This window comes from Danio aesculapii, chromosome 6 (assembly GCF_903798145.1).
Source record: "Danio aesculapii chromosome 6, fDanAes4.1, whole genome shotgun sequence".
NCBI classification, from domain to species: domain Eukaryota; kingdom Metazoa; phylum Chordata; class Actinopteri; order Cypriniformes; family Danionidae; genus Danio; species Danio aesculapii.
In genome coordinates this window covers 34,809,152-34,834,519 of record NC_079440.1, presented here as the reverse complement: position 1 = coordinate 34,834,519, position 25,368 = coordinate 34,809,152, and the positions used below count along the sequence as shown (strand labels likewise).

General features: G+C 36.4%; 1 protein-coding gene across 3 annotated transcripts in view; it reads right to left on the bottom strand.

Annotated features, from left to right (window-relative positions):
• Window positions 1–25,368, bottom strand: part of kank4 (KN motif and ankyrin repeat domains 4) — a 97,914-nt gene that overhangs the window by 14,443 nt on the left and 58,103 nt on the right. For all 3 annotated transcript variants that reach the window (XM_056460069.1, XM_056460067.1, XM_056460070.1), the window contains 3 exons: window positions 12,797–12,864; window positions 10,192–12,618; window positions 5,722–5,815 (listed from right to left, as the gene is read on the bottom strand). In XM_056460069.1, the coding sequence (XP_056316044.1) occupies window positions 5,722–5,815; window positions 10,192–12,618; window positions 12,797–12,812 (2,537 nt within the window). In that variant the 5' untranslated portion in view covers window positions 12,813–12,864. The remainder of the gene's footprint in view (window positions 1–5,721; window positions 5,816–10,191; window positions 12,619–12,796; window positions 12,865–25,368) is intronic.

The following is a 25,368-nucleotide window of genomic DNA, read 5'->3' as shown; positions in this document are numbered from 1 at the left end:
TTTATTATGCAACGCAGAAAATATCTTAGCAATCACGATTTCCAAATGTGATTAATCCAATGGCTTTGCTGGAAAGAAAATGAACACATCGGGCAGCCAAAGGCAGCGATTCATTGTTTTTGATCCTGCTGTTTGTGCTTGGCTGACAGCGCTAGCAGAATGAAATTATATTACGGTGGTTTGGGTCAAAACTGTGTGTAAATTCTGAAATCACCAGCTGTCATCAAACAACAGCAGTGCAGGGCCTTTCTCAGGATAATCACAGTCTATCAGACACAAACGCGAGCCAAAACTGCCAACACTCCCACACGATTTCAGACTTTATCATAGAATATTTCAAACAAGAATAATAAATGAAAGGTCATACATGCATGTCATTTGATAGTATTTGTGATAAAGGGTTTCCAGCATGTTTTGTTTTATGTACTGATAAGACAAAATTAACATGTGTTTTGGTCATTTTAAACCCGTCTTGCTCAAATCTTTTCAAGAAGAAAGATTTTTAAGGATATTTAAATCAAAATGGGTTACAATACCAAAGAGCTCTGATATGTGTCACTTATAATATCAGCATTTATATAAATAAGCTACAACCTCCTAGAAAAAATCTGAGAAATTCACTACTAATCATTACTATTCTTCCAAGGGCTGTTTATATTGCAGTTGATATTTAGCCGCACCATGTTGATGTTTCGTAACATCTTTACGAGGTGCATCATTAGCCCAATGCTCAACCCCCAACTTGGAGGACCAGGACATTTACGCATAGACTACAGACAATTTAGCTCACCCAATTCACCTATATCGCATTTCTTTGGACATGTGGGGGAAACCGGAGCAATCGATAATAATATAATATAATATAATATAATATAATATAATATAATATAATATAATTGTTATGAAGCGGACAGGAGACAGAGGTAAGGAAACGTTAGGGTGTTTATTAAATGACAACAAGGAGCACATGAAGGATAGCCAGGAGGATCAGGAATGATGTTGGGGTCTTTTCCTCCGTGGCTGGGTAACAGGAATACACGAGGATGGACAGCACACACCAGATACAGCTGACAGAGGATGACACAGACTTGGAAGGACTGGAAGACAGGACGATTCGGGAGGACCAGGAAGACTAGGAGGAATACAAAGAGAACAGGTAAGTAAATCGTTTGTTTTAGCTGAGGATGACTACGCTGAGTGGTCGCTCAGTTGTCCGCTTTCGTCGAGACGAGCCCGGACAATGAGCGACTGGAGTGCTGTGCTTTTATCTGGTGCTCGTGAATGTGATGCAGCTGTGTGCTCATTAGAAGTCAGGTGATGGTGATCTTCGTGAGTGGGGGTCGTGAGAGCCTGACCAATCCATGACAATAATATAATATAATATAATATAATATAATATAATATAATATAATATAATATAATATAATATAACATAACATAACATAACATAACATAACATAACATAACATAACATAACATAACATAACATATTATAATATAATATAATATAATATAATATAACATAACATAACATAACATAACATAAGATATTATAATATAATATAATATAATATAATATAATATAATATAATATAATATAATATAATATAATATAACATAACATAATATAATATAATGTAACATAACATAACATAACATAACATAACATATTATAATATAATATAATATAATATAATATAATATAATATAATATAATATAATATAATATAATATAATATAATATAATATAATATAATATAATATAACATAATATAATAAAATATAATATAATATAATATAATATAATATAATATAATATAATATAATATAATATAATATAATATAATATAATATAATATAATATAATATAATATAACATAACATAATAAAATATAATATAATATAATATAATATAATATAATATAATATAATATAATATAATATAATATAATATAATATAATAAAATATAATATAATATAATATCATATAACATTATATAATATAATGTAATATAATATAATAAAATATAATATAATATAATATAATATAATATAATATAATATAATATAATATAATAAAATATAATATAATATAATATAATATAATATAATATAATATAATATAATATAATATAATATAATATAATATAATATAATATAATAAAAATACTATATGTGCTGTAAACTGATGTTATTCGTAATCAGGCATGTAAACACCTTTATTTCATTATTGTCGCTCTAACTAAATGTGCATGTGCTTGGTTGTACACAGATGCTGTGTGTAGTTCATACAACTTCATAAACAAACTCCATGACATTTTTCTGAAGTTTACCTTATACTTGGAATAGGTAAACATCTATCATCTGGGATCAAGAGTATTAAAAAGCAATGGGTATCAAAGTTGCATCTTTTGTACTGGGCGTCTGTTGTCAGAAATGCCCAGAAAAAAAGAAAGAAATCCTGGCTGAAGGTGACACTGATGCATAATTCCACCTAGCAGCATCAATACCATCATTTCTCTAATTTGCCATGTTTGAAAGATGTGCATCAGTTGGTCAACATGACAGACAAGCTAATTTTTCAGTTGGGAAGTCATGAAGCTTTCTAGACCTGGCATCAGCTGTCCACTATGACACATGCCATTCACAAACCAACACTCTGCATCAAACAGATCAGGGCTGATATTGTGTAGTCCGAACCCATCATAACACTATCTAGCAGTGACATCATAGTGTAAAGTTTTACTGGGGCCTATTTTGCATGAAGTCTTTACTCTCTCTGAAAAACTACTATTATTTTGAGGTAAGTGGTGTACCATATGCCTTTAACCAGAAAATGGAACATTTAGATTACACTGGACAAAAAACGAAACACATAGGAATCTGCCACCTCATTTTAGGCATTTACCATACTTGTAGTTCTGCAAATTTAAAAATACTTTCTTTTAGCTACAGAAAGAAAAGGGTTCAGCAGAATTTGATCTCTTCCTTTCTGAAGCATATGGAAGGCAAACTGTTTGCCTAAGACTATCTGGATAATTATCTTATTGTTTAGAGCTGGTCAAATACAGCTGAGACAGAACCATCTCTAATGCCAAGATAAACAAATCATTCACCAAACACATTGACAGGCAGACAGACAGAGAGAGACGCAGTGAAAGAGAGAGAGGAACAGAGAGAAGACTTTGTTCTTCATGTCGTCTCACTAGGCCTCACTCAACATGCAACAGCTCTCACAAAATACGCCAACACCTCATGGTCCATTTCTAACAGAGCACGGTGATGAAGGATGAACCAGATTAAGGGATGCAAAGAGACAGGATGGACATCGGATGTCATGGATGTTGATGAAATGAGATTCATCCTTCAACACGACACATGAAAACACCAGCAACTGTGAATCAATGGTAATTGACAAGTATAACAGAAAAGCTCTATATACTGTAGGTCTTCTTTAGACTTTTAGGGGGTTCCTAATTTTTTTATTAAAGCATAACTTTATTATTAAAGCAACACACAGATAGCAGGTGATGTTTTTCTGTAAATGTATTATTGTGCATAAAAACTCTTTTCCAGAATGTGTAACTGAGGCCAGCTAGTAGAATATGTGCAAAGTACTGTACATGTTACTCAAGAGGTGCACAAACAACTAACAATAGAGGCGGCTGGTTTTAGCATTCATCTAAATGCAAGACATGGAAATTTAAATCTTGCTGGGATGTGAAAGTCTAAACCTGTAAATAAATAAACATGAACAAGCTAATCAAGGTCTTCAGATTCACTTAAAGACAAAGTGAATTTGCCCTCAAGGATCAATATTGGACACCAACGGTACAAGGGTTTGTTTGGTGCCGTGACCCAGCAGAGATCTCAAGTGGTGCACAAGCAACTAATGTAGAAGCTGCTGTCTTTAGTGTCCATTAAAGTGCATCCACCCCCCATGCTGAAATTGCCCATTTAAATCCTGCTAAGGGATATTGAGCTAAAGAGCAGGGATGTTTAAACCTGTTCCTGGAAGGCTACTGTCCAGCAGATCTCCAGCCCCTAATAAAATACACCTGCCAAGCGATCAGATTTTTGAATCACTAGACACTTGGGCCATGTACACACCAGCACAGCTATTTTCAAAACTGCAGTTTTTTTCTACAAGGTTTGGCTTTCTACAAAGTTTGCCCACACAAAAACACAGTATCATGTGACTGAAACCGAAACTTTCTAAAAACTCCAATCAGGGGGAAGATTTTTTCAAAACTCTGGGTACAGTATGATCATGTGGCTGCTATAACTGGAGTTTTTGCCTTACGACATCTTAATGTGCGCTGTTTTCTCCGTTCTGATTGTCCAAAACAACATGGATCACATTGGGCCCTATTATGCACTTGGGCCAATAAGACACAAGATGTGTTTGGCGCGATTTGTTGCTATTTCAGACCAGTGCAACAGTAATTTTTACATTTTGCGCCACGTTGTTTAAACAGCAAATCCTTTTGCACCACTTTGAAACTATTGAACTGAAACTATTGACCATTGATTAACTAAATGCTGGTCTAAAGTCCAGCACAGAGCGCGTTATAAAAATGTTTTATTAATTTAAATGTTACAAAAGTAATTATTTTCTAAATAAATATTTATAAAAACCACACCATGCCTCATCTCGAGTCATTTTGTAGTTTATTTATGTCAATTTATCAACAAAAGTAAAGGAGTAAAGTAAAAGTAAAGTAAAGAAAAAGTAAAGAGGCCGAATGGAGGAGGCTCGTTCTTTATCCTCGTGCCGCAGATGGTTGAACTGTTTTCTCCCTAGTCAAAGCGTTCAGTTTTTCCACTTACAAAGTTTGTCATCTAAATAGCAAAAGCACCATGAAGCCACACATCTGTTTCCTAAAGGGAATGAGATAATACTCTGATTGGTTTAATGCACGTTATGCTCTGTCTGGCTCAAACCATATTTATCTGTCCTTAAAATAGCAAAAAATGGATTCGCACACAGTCTTAATGCTTTTTGCACCATGCACTTTAGACTATGCACCTAGATCATTAAAATAGAGCCCCAAATGTGAAAAACGTGCTTGAGGCAAATGCTGCACATTCACGGGAAATGCCCCGCGTATTCCACACCGTGGATGGGGGAAGGGGTGGTTTTAGGGGGGTGAGCAAGGATAAGGGGAGTAATCTCATGTTCCCATGTTTGCATTGACTTGTATGCAATGCACTTACGTAAATTCTTAATTCCACGTTTGATGTGAACCCAGCATAAAAGGCTTTTGTCGCCTTCTGTTGGTTCAGCGTGCCCTAAACATGCATCACAGTGCGTTTTTGCATAGTTACGTGGACAGAGTTTTTTAGTCTTAATGGTGGGGAAAACTGTTTATAAAAATACCCATGTACATGTGGACATGGCCTTAACAACAAATGTCACTGAGCTGACTAGCTAATCTCCACTGTGCACTGACCCTCAAGAATCAGTATTAGACTGCCTTGGAGTTTAAACTGGTGCCTTGACCAAAACGGGAGTGAGTTTGAATTATTGGAGTCAGTGTCATCTCATCTAGCCTCAAAATGGGCACTTGTGACTAGCGCTGCAGTCTTTAGCATTTTTGTTCTTGTGCACTCATCTCACAAACTGGAAAGTAGTGTTCAAATCCCATTTGGAGAGGGGCAAGCAGAACTGAAGGTTTCACATGCAGAAAAATATGCCAAAAATGTATAAAATGCACATACCCTCCATTTACGCCAACAAACTTCAAGTTCTTCTTCGCTCCCCCATTGCCCTGCTTGTCAGGACAGTCATTCTTCTTCATGATGGATTTGAGGCCTGATAAAGGAGAGATGGTTAGATACGTGAAAATATAAGCCAGGCCTGCACCTGTTCATCTACCTTTGCACGAACTTAATCCAACACATTAGAATACAGTCCATTTTTCCAACCTTAGAATAAAGCACAGTCTAGGAGATTATTTTTGAGATTCCTGTACCAGAAGTAATGCGAAACATTCACTTGCTGTGTTCCATAGAGCAGATGAGTTAGTTGTACTCATTCATAATGCAGCACACTGAACTGTGAAAACAACTGTTACAGTCACAGAGGAACTGATGCTATAAAATGAATGCTCTAACAAGAGACTGTCTTTCTTATTTGTCACAAAAAAAATCATATTTAGATTTAAAAAAAACCTTAACACAAAAGGAAGATAACACAAAACATGTATAAATATTTGCTCCATAGTGATTGTCTGTAATTGTTTTCGTAAAGAACATAAGGAACAAGTGAACGCAATTACAAAAACATCAAATAGTTCGAAAAGCTCAAAAAAATGCCACAAGACTGTTTTCATTCCTCAGAACATACTGAAAAAAAAACCTCCAAAATATCTCCAAAGAGTCCCAAACTAGTCAGGGAATTATGATTTGAGTTGCTCCGTAATATGATAATATTCAGTGGAATTGTAGAATAACATAATTAGATCAAACGAGCATAATTAACTGTGGTTGCACAAATAACAATAGATGCCAGAATTCATGAGACCGCACCATTTTGCAAGCAGTGTAATATGGGCCAGATGCTTTTAAACTGTCAACACAATCTCCTAAATGATCTTGGCATTCAGAAAGCAACTTCAGTTTAAAAGCGTAATGCCACTGGGGTGATTGCAACAGACTGGTTTCTGTGCCACACGTGCATATATAATCAGGCAAAATATGCATATTTGAATTTATTATTTGAAGCTGACTTTTAGCTTTGTTTTAGATCAGTAGACTGTCATCTCTGACTCTTAAATCCTTCATTTAAAAGTCAGTGCGGTCTGTGCCATGCATTGCTTTTAAGTGGGTGGCCACGTTTTGTGAAGGATAGAAAAAACTAGGTGTTCTGCTCATTTAGAATAGCTAGCCTGATCACATCAGTATGTGTAGATATTTGTATATCAAGTCTGATTATAGAGATAGTAACTACGTTTACATGGACATCAGTATCGAATTGTTTGCCTTAATCTGATTTATACAATAATTTCATTAAGGTGTTTATATGACTTACTTTTTGTAAGTTTCTTCCATGATCCCGTTTTACATGTTATAGAAAATAATTCGATTAACGTCATTGCTGTTCACGTTTCCTCCGGAGTTTCATGTCATTTCATTTTTTTTTTTGGCTTTAACTGCAGTTTCACAGTTTCACTTTCATTCAGGAACATTTCATTCATGCCCCCCAGTAATAGGAAGTAAAAATTATTTCGTTCAATTTGCCAAAATAACATTGAAATGTTACAAGATGCTTGTAAAAACACATCTACAACTAGCCCAAACGTTGATCACACTACATACAAGTCATAACTAGAACACTACTGTACAATGCGATGCTACTAAGAAATAGAAAATAATCCTTCATTGTTTACCCAATGTTTTATCTATGATGAGCTCTGATTATCTCTTTTGGGATGTCTTCAAATTAGAGTCGTTCATTCACCAGTCCCATAAAAGCTTAACTAATAATAAATTAATTAATTAATAAAAAAAATAAAAATGGCTTATATAATTATATATTTATATATATTATATAAAATAATAATATAACCTTGTATAATTTCCCCTCCGGTCTTTTTTTTTATTTACTTTATTTAATTCATATGATTTAATTTTTGTCTCTTCTTTCTCTCTTCTTTAAAATTAGGCCTATGCAGATTGTAACAACCATCTCTGTTTTTTCTAATGTTCTAAGTTTCTGCAATCTGTTGTTAACTGTTTTTGAAACCAATAAAAAAATAAATAGGCGGTTCATTCCGCTGCGGCGACCCCGGATTAATAAAGGGACTAAGCCGAAAAGAAAATGAATGAATGAATGAAAAAAATAAATAAACAAAAGTAAAATAAATATTAAAAATGAAATAAAAAGCTTAACTAATGCTTACAGTCTGAGCTTGAAACACCCATGATTAGTTCACTTTTCATGTCTTCGAGTTTTTGAGTTGTTCGTTCATCATGTGACAGTATGTAAAGAGATGACTCAAAACCGAGGAGTCGAGTCAAATCTTTTTCCAGCTCTAAATGCATATGACTGGCTTCCGTCTCTCATGTGAAGAACAAACGACTCAAACCCGATAGAAGACTCTAAAAATTAACTAATCTTCTACTCCACCTGCACAAATGTGCGCATGCGCAAATAAACGAATCACTCTCTGAGAGGACTCATTGTTCTCGAGTCACATAAAAAATGTTCAATCATTCAAGACTGACCCAGCGTGACAAACTGAGGTAATGGATGCACGGACTGGTGGAAGAGTGTTGTTTTAATAGAATTTGATACCACACGCCGAATGGAAAGGAAAAAAAGCCTTCGCATTTTGCGATGCAGGTGTCTGTGGTCCTTCACTGACTCGGTAGGTGCGTAGCCATGTGTGTATGGAATATCCTGTCGCAAAACGCGGTGAAAAGTCCTACATGATGGTAATAGCTTGATTAAAATAAATTAAAATCGGCATACTCCACATGTCTTAATTCCATTTCTGTTTAGTTCCATTATGACCTTAATCAGATTAAGTTAATCAAAAATCCTCGTTTACATGGTCGACTCTTCATCAGAGTACTGCCTTAATCATATTAAAATCAGATTACTGGTGTCCATGTAGACGTACTCACTGTCATCTAAATACGGAAACATTGTAGAATTATGTGAGTGGGCTTGACAAGCAAACCACCTGTAGAACACACTCTCTTCTCACATTCTTATCAACATTCCATGTTACTGGAAAACCTTGTGCAATTCTTAGTGTGCTTCCTTCATGTGAGTGGGCTTGATAAACCGCCTGTAGGTTACACTCTTTGCCTCTCTATATGCACTAGACTCCTTCCCATACTTTTGGGAAAACAGTGTGCAATTCTCAGTGTGCTCCTGGCAGGTGAGTGGGCTTGGCAAACCACCTGCAGAATACACTCCTTTCTTTATGCATGAACTTTTAAACTTACTAACTTATAAAAAAAACTAAACTAACTAAACTTAAATATTGTCATAAAATGTATATAATACTACATTCTGATGATTTGAAGTGCTTCTTTTATTTTTAATTGTAAGTCGCTTTATTTAAAAGTGTAGCATGTACATTTTTGTGTATTTGAACACTGTGAAAATACACTCCCTGGCCAAAAAGTAAATAAAACCAATCAATAACCCACACCCTAATGCCATTAGCATTGATTAAAGTGTGCTTTCTTCAGGCTATCGTTTCAACAACCTTATGCAGTGTAACAAAGCTTTTCTCAATCTAGTGTTTCATTACTTTTGGATGAGATCTTGTACTGCCAATGGAAGACCCTGATACTGACTCTGACCCTGATGTAAACTACTGTGTGAAGTCTACTCCAACACATCCCAAATATATTTAAAAAGATTAAGGTCAACTTGTGACTAATTCACGAGTGAAAATGAATCCTTCTTTTAACTTATCCTTTCTTTCTCATTTGAGCTTTGTGAATGTTGTTAAAAACTCACTGTATCAGTTAAAAGAACTGTTGCCAATCATACAAACCAGAAATATCTTTATCACTGCTGTAAAGGTCTTTTTACAGACTATTATTGTTTGCTTATTTAAATCCAAACAGCTGGCCAGGAAGTGAATAATATTAATGTACGGACAACATCTAAAATATGAACAAAAAAATTATTAGGACTTCTTCGAGGCTTGTAGAGTAATATTTTTTTCCTCAATCTTGTATTAAATTGACAGCTCAATAACCTTGCTTCCAAGCAGCAGCATATGAAGCCTAACAGGGCTGATACAAAAAAATTACACATATTTCACAAACATATTCAAACAGACCCAGCAAACTAATAGACATCTAAATGTAGACAGCTTGGCTAAAACAAGGCTAAACTTGAGCTGTCAGTGAAAATCTAATAGACATCTAAGAATAGCCCAAAACTAGACTAGTTGTCAAATAGACACATTAGACAGACTTTATATGTGTAGTCATCCATTTCTGTTTATTTGATGACTAGTGTAGTTTTGGCTTATTCTTAGGTGTCTATTAGATTTTCACTGACAGCCCAAGTTTAGCCAAGACGACTTTGTTTAGACGTCTATTAGACATCTATTAGACATCTTTTAAAAACAAAAAATGCTTGCTGGGAACTTTCATATTAGTCATTACTATCTATTTTTTGAGTTTGCTAATATAATATACAATGAGACCTCATCCTACCTGATTGTCGTGCAGCCCCTCCTTTCTGAACAGGTGAGTAAAAGGCAGACAGGGCACTGAGGGACCCTCTCAGGTGGCTTTGAATGGAGCTTATTTTGGAAGAATGAGGTTTCTGGGAGCTCTCTCCTTTTGCGTCTTGGCTCCCACTTCCCAGGCTGGCCCACTGCTCATTAAGAAGTCCCTGTATACGATTAACAACTTGTCCGATAGCAGCAGGAGAAGCTGTGGCTTCAGATGCCCTTTGAGATTGAGGGTGGGGATCCTGTTCTTGTGTTTCTTTTGGTTCCTGCTGTGTTTGCAAACCTGAACTTCCTTCTCTTTCTTTCTCGGTTACTGTGCTTCCAACGCCCAGACTCTCTGCAGATTCTGTCTTTTGGACTGTCTGTTCAGGAACTTCATTTTCACTAGCCAAAGTCTCAACCATGGCACTTTCTATCATGACATATTCTTCAGTGTCGCTCTCTGCAACATTTTCACTGACTTTGGTATCTGTAATCTGCCTTAATTCACTATCTTTGATATCACCGTCTTGTTCTTTGTCTTTTATAGAGTCTGTGTTTTCTAGCATTTCCAAGACTTCCTGACTACTGTTGCCTTCTAGATTGTCCAGGACATCTGTCTCTATTGACTGGTCACACATGACTACCTCTATCCCTACAATTTTCTCTGCTGTAGTGACTTGTGCAAGCACTTCAATGTCTCGAGCTTCAACTATATTTGTTTGAGTGCTCGAGCATTTAGATTCAGTTACTTTGGGTTCCTCAATTGGTTGAGGTTCTGTTGAGACTCCTTTCTCCAGGACAGTTTTGCTATCTGTACTGACCGATGCATCACATTTGACAACTGGTTCAGGTTGCGGCTCTGTCTCAATAGGACCTTGAAGAATCTGCTCTTTTACTTGGTCAGTTAGTTCCTGTATTTTCTCATCCTTTTGTCTGTTTTTATCCATTTCTTCTCTTAATAAGACATTTGTCTTCTCCAGTTCACAGCTAGCCTTGCATAAACTTTCTTCCAAAGTTTTCATTTTTGCCTCCAGCTCCAGGTTAGAGACAAGTTTCTGTTGGGCATGTTGGGCTATTGTACTTTCCTCAATTATAATTACACTTGGTCTTTGAACAGTCATGGTAACTTCTTGAGTTGATGTACATTCAGATTCTGAAGCGGAAAATCCTTGTGACAGTGTTGGTTGGTTTTCTTCAAGCAAAATCTCTGATCTCTCCTGCTCCTTTACTTGCTCTGAGTGACTCTTTGAAGCTTCTTCTTGAAGTGTAGGTTCCTGCAAAAATTCCTCTTCTTCATCAGGATCAGTTGGAGTTTCTGCTTTGTCTATGAGTATCACTGGGACAGAAACAGGAGCTGGCACTTGTTCCTTTTCTGACTCTGTATCAGTTACAGGTTTGTTTATTTCAGAATATGGTTGTACATTATCCTGCATCACAAAATGTGGTTCCTCTGATGGCTGTTCTATGGATTTGTTAGAGGGCACTTCATGAATGATTTCATGATCAGCAACCTTGTCTTTGGAAAGAGAATGTGCATCTTCCTTCCCACTTGTAACTGAAGGTAAAGCACTCACTTGCAAGTCAGTTTGAGAAACCTCGATCTCTTTCAGCTGCAAAGGTCTCTTTTGTTCAGACTGGTGTTGCAGAATTTTTTGAAAGAGTCCTTCCCTTTCTGTTCTAAGTGAACATATTTGAGCCTTCAACTCTGGGATGGTCCGGACTTGCTCTTCTAACTCACGCACCCTTCTAAGTGCAGCTGTGATCTGTTGATGCAAGCTGGCCCTGTCCTGGGGAATGCTGCCTCTCCTGTCACCTCCATCGGCCGGTCGAAAAAGCTTCTCAGTTGAACCATTCTGTGACTGGGAACTCTGCTCATCAGTTGAATCTGATCCTTTTCTGCGTGGGACATTAACAGGCATACTGGAGGCTCTTAACAGGTGAGGCCTAACACTGAGGCCTATGGATTGTTCATTCTGAGATGAGGTCTGTACTAGAGACTCTTCTGCAACCTTTGGCGAGGGGAGGTAGCTACTCCCAGATATCTTTGACTGGCTGGCGGCAGAACTTCCACTGATGCTACTGCTACCACCTGTGGTATCACTGGCTCTGAACTCAAAAAGTTGTTGGACTTCAGTGACACGTGACTTGGGTTTGGACCCTAAAGTGGAGGTATTGGCCCACGTATCTTTGGCTAGAGGTCGAGCACCATGCCCAGGAAGGCTGAAGTTGCGAGGCAGTGTGCTGTACTTTGGACCCCTGTTTTTACGTTGAATGTGCACCCTCTTGATTGTGTTCCCTTTCTCTATGTCATCTACGTACTTCAGGAAGTCCAGATCCAAGTGAAACCCATAGGGAGTCTCTACAGAATATGGCAGCTGTTTTCGCTGTACTCCAGTCTCAGAGGCTTTGGTAGCAAAGCCATTTGCTGAAATGCAAGGTACATTTTTAAACATCTTGTTTTGTTAAATTTTGTAATTCAAGCAGTCAAAACAAGAAAACAATTGATGCTGTAATTAGCATGCAAGGAATTATTTGGATGTGAACTATCAAAAACAGAATATTGTATTTACTGGAAATGACAACAATAAATCTGGCATTCTTACCACTTTTCTTGTCCATTATTTCTGTTTTTGCAGTATCATGAGTGGGATCTGATGTAAACACTGGAAAACTGAAACAAATCAAAACAGAATATAAAGATCTCCAATTATTACACTGTATTATTAATCATTTAAAAGATTAGTGAAAACAATAATTGTTATGCATATATTGTAGGACACATTCATTTGCCAATAACTGTACAAATTAGTATCCGTACTTCCGGTACAACATGATTTTACATTATTTGTTTGTGGCATTGCAAAATCCCACGCCACTATTTAAAGTTAACCACACAGACATTGTAGTTCATTCTGTTTAATTTACTCCAGATGGCTCACAGTTTATGTGGGGTTGATTTAGGCAATGGAAAACATTTTTGCCATTTTAGATTTAAGATTCTTCAGGGGCTTACGTAAGGCTGCTGATCAAAATACATCATGCTAATACAAACTGAATACACCCTGAGGCTTCAGGTCTAGAGATCTACTTTTCACTGTCCTATCTTGAAGCCACTCTACATGTAACTAAGTAAATCGTAGTAAAGAACATATTGCACTCACACACATACACACACACTTGGACAGCTATCTTTATGGGGACTTCCCATAGACACAATAAACAAACTTTTTACTTTATCCCTCTACCCCAATCTTACCCCTACATCTAACCCTCACAAAATATGGAAATTATACTCATGGGGAGATTTGGTCCCCACAACATGAGGAATACAAGGTAGACACTTGCACACACAGACACACACACAAACTGTTGAAAACAATCTCACTGGTTTATATGAGAAAATGAATGGATGCTGTTGATTCAGTAAGGGAACAAACACATTTCTGTAGTAATTATAGACAATACCGTTTTTCTTATTTTGACAAAGACACCATATGTACCTTCTAAAAATTCTGGGTTGTTTTAACCTAATGTTGGTCAAATGTGATCAAGTTGGGTTGAAAAAAAAAAAAATTTAAATGTAATTTTAAAAAATTAACCCAATGATTGTTTTATTTAGTTCTCTTTTTTTCTTATTGGACCTTACGTCAGGAGATTGGGGTAAAACAACCCAGAATTTTTATAGAGTGAAGGTTGGCCTTTGAGCTTTTCAACAATTACTTAATGACTATATATAATCTGCTATTTATGAATGAATATATTTAATTTAGAATGGACATGTTGTCACTTTACACAGAGACTAAATTACATGGGTCAAAATGCTGGGTTGTTAAAAGCAAAATTTGGGGAAAAAATCTACAAATTATAGATTATAGGGCTATGAATTTTTAATCAATAAATTAACCCAGCATTTGATTCTGTTCATATTTTTCCAAAGATGTGTTGAAATAACCCAGCATTATTAGAGTGCAAGATACATGAAATGTGAACCTTCTTCTGGAGAAATGTATCCTTTTCAACATTTAGCTTTAAAAGAACCATGGACAACTCCCTGGGGGTATGTTTGCAGATCTTAACTATACTGAACTTATGGGATAAAGATTACTCAAAGATGTGTCATCTGGCTTTGAGTTCAGTGTTGCAGTCTGAGCCAGATGCTGGGAATTTAGACAGTTTGGAAAAGGATATTCTTCAAAGGATCAATCAATGTTTCATGAATCCTGGAACACTGACTGGCTGCTGGATGTCTAGATCTGGACAGATTAGTGTAAAAAAAAGAAATACATGCTGATATTATCAAAATGTTCACTATTCATCAATAAGAAAGCAACCTTCCGATGACAATTTCTTCACTTAGTAAAAGCAAGGGTTATAATATGTCTCAGCTGCTTTTTAGATATGGGCTCTGAGCCATGGTTTGGTTGAGAAATCAAGCAGTAAGCATTCTGAAGAAAAATGAAACAAAATGCCAACACAGCATTTGGTGATCACACTATCAATCAACAAACACTTTCGCAACACTTTTATTTTAGAAAATAATGTTTTAAAATCAGTACCACTATGAATGAAAAATAGAGTGCTGTGGCAAAGCTCTTGAGATATAATCAGAAAGTCACTAGTTTGGTCACCACAAAAACCAAGCCATGAGCAATCACTGTTGTGGCCTTGAGCAAGGCATTTAACCCGAGGGTTGATTCAGAGGAACTGTCCCTTGAGCAAATGCACTGTTAAATCAGTTTGAATAAGAAAGCTGTCTAAATCAGCAGTTCACTTCAGGACAGGTTTTATGTTAGGCCTCAAGTAAACACACACTGTTAATAATAATAAAAACACCAATAGAATAAAAGTTAATAGATATAAAAGGACAAAAAAGTAAAAAAAAAACAAACACACACTCCCTTTCCGTTTACACAATCCCTTTTATCAAGGGTCGCTACAGCAGAATGATCCGCCGGTTTCTCTGACACAGCTTATAACAAAAAAGCTATTGCCAAATAATATTAAATACCATTTGTATCTTAATCAATTTAAGTTTTACATTCTTATTTGGATGCTGCATAGGTTTGTTAAGGATATTGTGGGAAAAAAATGGTAATTTATTGTAATGGATTTTTGACACCAATGTTAGATGTCAATTTGATGTAGTTTTTACATCAATGTAGTCAATTGACATCAAATCGATTAGCTGTTTTGCCTACAGTGATACTGTGTCATTTTGATGCAGTGTCTACTGTACTGTATCAGTGTGTGTATGTATGGAGAGGTTGGACGGGCATCCACTGCGTAAAACATATGCTGGAATACTTGGCGGTTCATTCAGCTGTGGTGATCCCTGATAAATCAGCCTGAAGAACAAAAATTGAATGAATTTGTCGGCAGAATATTTTACCCCTCTAATGGGGCTCTGTAGTTTACTCTGTACTACACTGTACATATTAAATTTAATTACGTAATTAAGAGATAAGTGATAAACGACTCACAAATGTGACCTCCTGAAGATGTGGTTTGCAAAATGATGTACAGAAAATGTTACAGCCGTCGATAGTAACAATTAACTCACAATATCTTAATAATGCCTACTTCCCTTCCATAAAGTATGCAGAAAACAATATGCCAAAGAAGTAGCATGTTTGAATGAAAAGATTTTGGATTTTTGACACCAATGTTAGATGCCAATTTGATGTTGTTTTCACATTAAGGTAGTCAATTGACATCAAATTGATTTGCATTTTTTCCAAGTGTCTACAGGGGAATTTGGCAGATGAATTTGCATCACAACATGGAGTTTTACAGGTCAGATAGGAACATAACTATAAGAGGTCTTAATTATAAAACACTAAAGCATTCCTAGATTGTTAATTTAGAAAATATTAAGCATCTTAATTAAACTCCTCGGTTTATAAACAGCCTGCATTTATCCCCTAGTTTCAAGGCAAACCCATGTAATAGTGTTAATCTGAGCTTGACTGACAGCTGAATCCCCAGAATCCGACACACTGCAGCAAGCATGGAAAATGTACAGCTTCTTAAGTCCTCCTGGAAAAGAAAGGAACAAGGCAGGGAGGCAGGGGATGAGGGCATCGCCAACCTAAGAAATGTTTAATGCCATTCAAATACACCGTTGTTGAGTCTTAATTAGCCAGAGCTGGAATGCAGCTTGTAATTGCTGAGTAAAGTGAGGCCTAGCCACTTGTCAATTAACCACATGGAACCAAACAACACAGCACTGCCTATTTAATTAAATACCAAAAAAAAGGCATAGATAGAGTGAATAATTAGGATGAAATGAGAGAGAGAAGGAAAAAGAAGATGGCAAATCAGGGCCACAAGAGAGAAATAACTTTAATAAGATGACTTTCATACAATCTTCCGCTGGCCTCATTTGCTGGAATCTGTTTAGTCTTATCTGTGGTCATATTAGAGTGAGTATCTTGAAAATTCATGCGTCTAGTTTGCCTCAAGATCGCCTTGCCTTGTTTGTTGTGAACCAAACATTAACTGTTTGCATTGCATCCTGAAAAATTTATTTCAGGATACCCCATGCATAATATGAATTTAATTGCTTGACCTCTTTATCGTGCTTTTGCTCATAGATGACCCAATGGAACAAGCGATGTTGAGCTATAATGGAAAGTCGCTGTTTATTTAGCTATTCACAGCAGATTTAATTCAATATAGCTAATCAAATTGCAGGGAAGGAGCGGAAGTGAGGGAAGGAAATCAATCTCATTTGCCGTCTTTGTAACCGCGTAGGAACAGAATGCTCGCAGATGCGCACACGCACACACACACACACACACACACACAATCCACCTGCAGCCCTACAAGCTCAGCATCTAGTGCTGATTAGGAGTGCTGAAGCCTTGAAAAGAAATCGAACCAAACAGAGCCAAAGGCAGCAGAAACCGGCTGAGCAGCCAACAAAACAACATCTGTGGGCATTCGCAGGCATGCCAGCTGGACAAGCAGGGAAAGACTGTTAATATTCCACATGCCTGTTATTTGTGATCCTCAGCATAACCATGAGATTTTAGGCCTAAGGATGCACACACACATAAGTATTTTGATGCAAACACAAGTTTATTTAAGACATTGTTAACTGTTTTTAAGTCAGAATTTGAAAGTAGTGAGGCCTTGGTGAAAAATGACACCAAAATGAACAAAACTTGGAAATCGTCCTGGGGTGTGTTTCCAAAAACCATCGTTAGTCAACTAAGGTCGCAATTTGCGTCATTACAAATATAATTTGAAATCCATCGTTCCAACGAACATTCGCAAACTGCATCGCAAACATGTACGTTTACAACTACACTTCTAGAGGTGTAGTTGGAAGCATAACTCCTGGTTGTGCTCTATTTCCAGTTATCCCCCCATTGCCCTATTCCTTTCGAACCTTCCAACATTTGAACTTGGAATGATTACATTTTTTTAAATAATTTTAATAATTTGCTTTCATGGTATTTTTACAGTTTAGTTTTAGCGAACTTCATATTGATGATTGCGCTCCCTTCACAGTGCACTGTGAAAACATTTGTGCCATTTTGAAAGCAGCCATGCCTCATGACGAAAGCTATAGGTGACCTATTATTTAAAAGCAGAATTTACATTATGTCTCCAAAGCTTGTGAAAACAAAAATATATAGCATATGTGAATGCTTTTAATTTATAGTAGGTTATTTATTAAGAAATGTATCTGTAGCCTACTGCATATGACATGGGCCTGTTGGTTAAAACACTTCTGCAGAGGTTTGAATGTGTCAATCTGTAAAAGCAGACTTTTACAATAAATAAAATAAAATAAAAATAAATAAATAAACAAGATTCTACTTAATGATAAAAAAAATAATAATAAATATTATTATAATTATTAAGTATTTTTCTTAATTTCTTAATAAATAGCCTACTTTAAATTACAACAATTAACGATTTATATGATTTATATATTAGATTAAAATATGTGCTAGCTAAGTGGTTTTATGTTTTAGAATAGAATATGGAATATTCTAAATAATATTTGTAAAGGAAATATATATAGGTCCAATATGAGCCATTTACATATATTTCAATTAATATGGAAAGCGAGTGCAAGTTTTTACCAAAACTAATATTGGATTTTTTTTGATGCATGTGCGTGTAAAACAATATAATTTGCCCAAATAATTATTGCATTTTTCTCTAAAGAAGTAGTTACTCCACCCCGTTTAGAATGTCATTATGGACTATTTATGTTGTAACTAACATGGTTCAAACAATGAATCTGCGACAGAGAAACTACATTTTTGAGAAACACTCATCACTACATCTGTCACATCAGGTGCGTTCGACTTGAACCATGGCTGCAGGTGGTGATCAACGAGATTAGCCGAGTGCAGGTGGGGGCGGAGCTAAAAACGGAGCCGTCAAGCCGGACAGCTGGACACTTCGGGGGTCAAAGTTGCTGCAGTCATGATGACCGATCACATGGCATCATCATCATCATTTATTTATTTATAACAAAAAAGTTTTACAGTACATATAAAACAGAATAGTCTCTACAAACTATAGTTCATTTTTATACAATAAGGGAATTATGAATTAAATATTAAACAAACGCATGAGAGAAATAAGGGGAAATGAGAGGGTAAAATAAACAAAAATGAATAGACGTATTAAATACAAAGCAATAAGCACAAAATTTTAGGAGTTTAGGCTAATTTAGGCTAATACTTCCTGTTTGAATATGCTAAAAAGGGGTATACATTTATTTACATATATACATATAAAACTTTCCAATATATTAGTGTAAAACTCAAAACAAGGTGTTTTATTAAGTCTTAAACAATGATTAAGATTATTTTGGATAATGAAAGCATTTAAAAAAGCACTTTAATCCAAAAAGATTGAACAAAAGGACATTGCTAAAACAAGTAAGCTACACTTTAAGTAGAAGTTTCCCAGAAAGAGCAAAGTACATCAATGTCACTTTTAAAACTTGTGCATAACGGCTTGACAGGAAAAAAAAAGTATAATCATATAAATCATTTTATAGTTTTTTAATAAAATAGTTAACTTAATTTGTTAAGAAACCTTTAGGGTGTCAGGATCAGTGATGATAATTATTTTATTTCAAGTCTGTAAGACTTATTTGAGTTCATATTTAGGTTATTCACTAAAATATATCATTTAAATTGTTCATGAAGCTGAATGCTGTAAATAGTCTGTATAAAAAAGGTCGAAAATAAACCTGTGCAAACAATCTAGCCTTTATAACCAGATTATTTAACAAAAGATGATGCTGCAGTAAAATATTTGTTGTCTCTTAATAAGCATGATGTGTACAAGATAGAGATGGTATGAAAAGTTAATTGATTGTTTTGAAATTTGTGAATCGGAATTTGTCCAATAATAAACCCGAAACCCACGTGGTTGTTGTCATGTGGTAAATCCAGCCAATCATGTAATATCAGTGTCGTCATCGCAGCTCCAGAAGTCGCTCTACAGAGGCTGCACCGGCTAAATCAGTCGTCTGATCTCGGAGCAATGTCGCGGTACTTTGATGCCACATGTGACAGTCACGTGGTGTCGGCACAGTGTCAATCCTGACAACATTTCTAACCAGCATGCACCGCTTTAGGACAGATTTCGATCGATCAGTGCAGCGCTGCATGAAGTCGAACGCACCTTTCCTGTCTTCCTTGTGTGTTTGTTTTCGTCATGTGACAATCCCCATGTGCTCCTTTGTTCTAGTTCCCGCCATGTCATTATGTTCATCACCTTCACCCGTGTTCATCCCCTGTGTGTATTTATACCCCTTAGTTTCATTCAGCCCTTGTCTGATATTCTGTCTACATTGATGTCTGTGGTCACCCCATGTCATTCCTGTGTTCTTCCATGTAAGTGTTTGTTATTAAATCTACGTATTTTATACTCCTGCGATCCTGTGTCTTCCTTAAGTCAATCCAGGCGTTACAACATTGTTCTCTTCCCAAATAGAAACTATGATAATTCAGCTGCCAGTATGTTGTTTGGGAAACGCACCCCTGATCATGGTTGCATCCTAAATTTCCATTGAGTTGAATTATATGCTCACATGCTATAAAATTTATAAATGTATAAAATTTAGATCAGTTAATATTTTGTAATGTGCATGAAAAATGATATTGAGATCACAATTTAATTACCACTACTTAATTTGTCCCTTGATTTAGTTACATGTCTAGATAACACTTTTTTTTTTTTTTGGTAAATAAAAAAAGCAAGACGTTAATTCATTTATTAATGTGACTTTTTCATTTGTGGCATCAAAGTTTACCCCTCTACAATGGTTCTGTAGTATATACTGTACATATAAATTATTAAGATGGTATAATATGTTGCCATTCATTCATTTTCCTTTGGCTTAGTCCCTTTATTAATTTAGGGTCACCACAGTGGAATGAACCACCAACTTATCCAGCAGATGTTTTACCGCAACCCATCACTGGGAAACACACACTCAATCACACATATACTACGGACAATTTAGCTTACCCTATTTACCTATAGCGCATGTCTTTGGACGTTGGAAACCGGATCACCTGGAGGAAACCCATGCCAACGCAGTAATGCCAACTGACTCAGCCAGGGCTCGAATCAGCGACCTTCTTGCTGTGAGGCGATTGTATGTTGGCATACTTATTAATGTAAATTTACTGAATTTAACAGTTAGTTTATCGTGTTCAAATTTGACTTATACCTCAGGAGAATAACAGTTAATTTTATAAGTGGTGATTAAGTGATAAATGGCTAACAAATGTGATCTTCTGAAAATGTGGCTTGCAAAATTATACACAGCAGACAGTAGAAAGTAACAATTAACTTGCAATATCTTAATATGGCTACTTCCCTAACATATAGCATACAAAAACAGTAGGCCAAATAAGGATCATGTTTGAATTCACCTGGCAAGACGTTCACAGTTGCCGCTTGACTTTCAAGCCACAGAAAAGTGAAGTATACATTACAACTGATGCTGGTAGATTACATCAAGTGACAACATAGCAGATGTAGTAATTAATACTGCCATACTATTTATATTCGTACAAGACAGAGCAATGTTAGTGAATTAGGTTTCAAATCAAATGTATGATGCAGATATTTTGTGAATAAAACTCTGAGATGATTAATCATTCAAAACAATTATTCAAATGGTTTATATTTTTGTAAAATACAAATATACTCAAATTAACTCACCTTTATCTTCTAAAATGCATCTATCGTATTTTTCTTCTTGTTTATTGAACTACTGCATAAAATCAATTTTACACAATTATTCGCCCACACTTTCAAGCTCATGCCAAAAAATGTGCTCTGATTCCCTCTCTAATGGTTCCGATCATCACCCACACTTGTCATTCCCAGTAGCTCAGCTCTGTTCCAGGCTTTACTGCTCCCATCTAATGACAATAAACAGATAGCAAGTGGGCTGCCTGACAGGAAGCATAAGCATGCCGCACTTCCCCTCTTTGATGGAAGGTTCTAGCTCAACAAATGGCTCTGCAAAGCGTCAGACATCTGGAGGAGGTAGAGAACACACAACATCTGTCCAACTGAGATCAGAGGAGGCCTGGAGAAAACAGCACTGGAATGAGCATTAGACCACCAGTGAGAACATGTGTCTATAACATGTCGTATTCAGTTTCAACTTACTAATGATAAGTAGCGTCGACAGTCTAATACGCATAGTAGCGGAGGCTAATATTCTGATTATTCATTTAAAAATGTCATTTAATTGAGTTGAAGATGTTTTACGATATATAGAATTCAGATGTATTTGTTATTAACGACACAAGTGGCTGTTGAGTGAACTGCAGCTGGCAAGACTGAATGTGATTCAATGACTTGATATACAGTGATCCCTCGCTGAACACGGTTCACATTTCGCGGATTTTTCATGCAAATTAACATGCTTTTATTCTACAGCACATTGTGTTCTGCGTCCTGATTAGTGCATTGTGTTCTGCATCCTGATTAGTGCATTGTGTTCTGCGTCCTGATTGGCTGTAAACCTCTGTCAATCAATCTCCTCCGTGCCCTTTCTCCTGTACTGTACAGAATGCGTTCAGCTTGCCAAATTTATATAAACCTTCGATCGCTAGCAGTGTGACTCTGAAGTGCTGTATGTTTGCAAGTTTTCTCCCCACAATGTCGACGAAATATTCTTCATCGTCACAGGTACCAGCAGTAGCACCCAAAAGTCAGAGGAAGATTCTAACCATCGTATAAAAAGTAGAACTTCTGGACATGCTAAAGGAAGGTAGAGGTTATGTGGCTGTAGGGAGCCATTGCTGAATAAATAAATAAAGATCAAAGGGTCTTTGGTTTCATTCTATAATAGTGAACTTATTTTTCTACGAAGGTTTGAACTTTGTGTGTGTTTAAACAAGAGAGAAATGTGTGAAAATGTTACTGTCTGTCTGAAAAACATACAACTTCCGCGATTAACGAGGGACCACTGTACTCACAATGATTTTTTACTTTTTTTATTTTTATTTTATTAGAATAATAAGAAAGTTGGGAAAAGTTTTGCATGTGAATCCAATTGACACTGCTGAAACAAAATAAACACAACAAGGAATATAACAACAATGTAAAACCAGCAGTTAAGAAAGCATCTGGTCGCAGTGATATGGAGAATTTTAAGTCTATCCATTTGTTTAGATTAGGGACGCTCCAAATCTTGGACTGTGCATTTTTAACCAGAAAGGTATTTTTCGATTTTCAGCCAAAATAAATAAACAGCTGAAAATATGAGCTTAAAAATAATTTTTATTTTCTGAGCATCCCTAGTTTCATTCCTAGTTCTGTTCCTGATCTGCTAGTGAGTCTCTAAATAATGCACACGACTTTAAGGGAATGTTGTGTGCTTTTTACGATACATTTTTATGTGTGATTGAATTTTTTTAACCTGTTATTCATTATGTTACATTATTTAATATTCATCAATACAGTATATTTATTATAAAATTATTTACTTAATCTTGTTGACAATCATTAATAGTATAATAAAATAAGAACATTCATTCATTCATTTTCCTTTGGCTTAGTTCTTTTATTTATCAGGGGTCGCCACAACGGAATGAACCACCAAATTATCCAGCATATGTTTTACGCAGTGGATGCCCTTCCAGCTGCCACCTAGTATTGGGAAACACCTATACACTCTCACAATCACACACATACACTACAGCATCCGTATCAGTTTATTCGATTCACCTACAGCACATGTCATTGGACTGTTGAGGAAACTGGAGCACAACAGTGCTAACCACTGACCTAACTACTTAGGGCGGCACGGTGGCTCAGTGGTTAGCATTGTCAGCTCACAGCAAGAAGGTGCTGGATCAGTTGACATTTCTGTGTGGAGCTTGCATGTTGCATGTTCAAATGTTTGAATTTAATAGACTACATTGGCCGTAGGGCATGAGTGTGTGTGAATGAGTGTGTATGGGTGTTTCCCAGTACTGGGTTATGGCTGGAAGGGGCATCCACTGATTAAAACAAAAATAGTTGGTGGTTCATTCCACTGTGGCGACATCTGCTCCGGTTTTCCCCACAGTCCAAACACATGCTCTATAGGTAAATTGAATAAGCTAAACTGGCTGTAGTGTTTGTATGTAAAAGAGTGTGAATGGGTGTTTACCAGTGTTGGGTTGCAGCTGGAAGGGCATCCGCTGCGTAAAAAATATGCTGGATAAGTTGGCGGTTCATTCCGCTGTGGCGACCCCTGGTTAATAAAGGGACTAAGCCGAAAAGAAAATGAATGAATGAATTAATAAGTTTATATTACTGATACTACTAATGAGCTTGTCAACTTGACATTTCAAGAACTTTTAAACAATGTCCTTAGAATATTCCTCATCCATGAATATGTTTGAACAGAAAGTGTGTGTGTGTGACTGAGAGAGCGAGCTTTCATTAAGGACGTGAAGCAAATGTCCATAAATTATTCAGTCATCTCGTGTTTGTAACGCTACAAGCAGACGAGTCCGAGCTTCTCATTAGTACTCAACGGATTACAGCATAAAAAAGCAATACGTGAGGCTGAGAGGAAGAAACAGAAACATCTAACCGTTCAGATCGGCAATGTTATTGGAAAGGGGTTTTCTTGGTTCAGACAGAGAGCACTGAAGGGAAGGGGGAAGGGATGGACAAATACACGCAGATGATCAAGAGAAGGAGGTTATCGAGCTCTGGCAAGTGACAGCCAGGTGCTAGTTCTGGATTGTTCACATCCCACGGGATCCACAGCAGCAGACATATGCGCACAGCCAGATTCCAGCAGAGATAAGACTGATGCCCCATATTGATAATCATTTACAAATGCCAAACGTGTTCTGAGCTGTCAGAGGCAAACACATGGCGAGAGCTAGGCTAATCCACATTTACACAAGCACTAAACACCTAGTCGCTGTCAAAAATGCACAGACACACAAAACAAATGCACAACACTCTCTTTAGATGCTTCACTCTTTCCGTCTTCAAGGAGGCTCCAGGAAAAACGGCACTATTTCCACGCATCATCAGAAATAAGATCAATGCTCCATATTGATCATCATTAATTTATAAATGCCAAACATGCTCTGAGCTTTCACAGTCTAAGACATGGAAACCAGGCTTATCCACATTTTTATTCACACTTTATACACCAACTTTCTCTCAAAACTTGCACACACACACTTGTACAGCTATTTTTATGGGGACTTCCTATAGGCGTAATGCTTTTTATACAACAGTTCTGTCTTGTACTTGAATCTGATTGGCTGATAGCCATGTGATATTCTGCAATATCAGAACTCGTTCAGCCTCCTCACCCTTCTGTATTACTCCGCCCACATAGAGTGACACCAGATCAATAAACTCACTACAGTTTGACAAATATTGCAGCTGTTGGACAATATGATGTACTTTTGAGGCTTTTTTAGGCGAGTAAAATAGTAGTTGTTTAGATTGCAACTATGCAGTTTATTTATAAGAATAGTGCCTATTTTAAATATTATAATGTCAGATAATACAGCATCTCGGCATCCATGTTATTGATCAGAGCGACAATGTTTGACGTTGTTCATCCACAAGATGGCAACACAGACTGCATAATAAGCTGTTAGAGAAGATAAGATCAACGTATTTTCAAACTACAGTTGATCAAATCATTCTA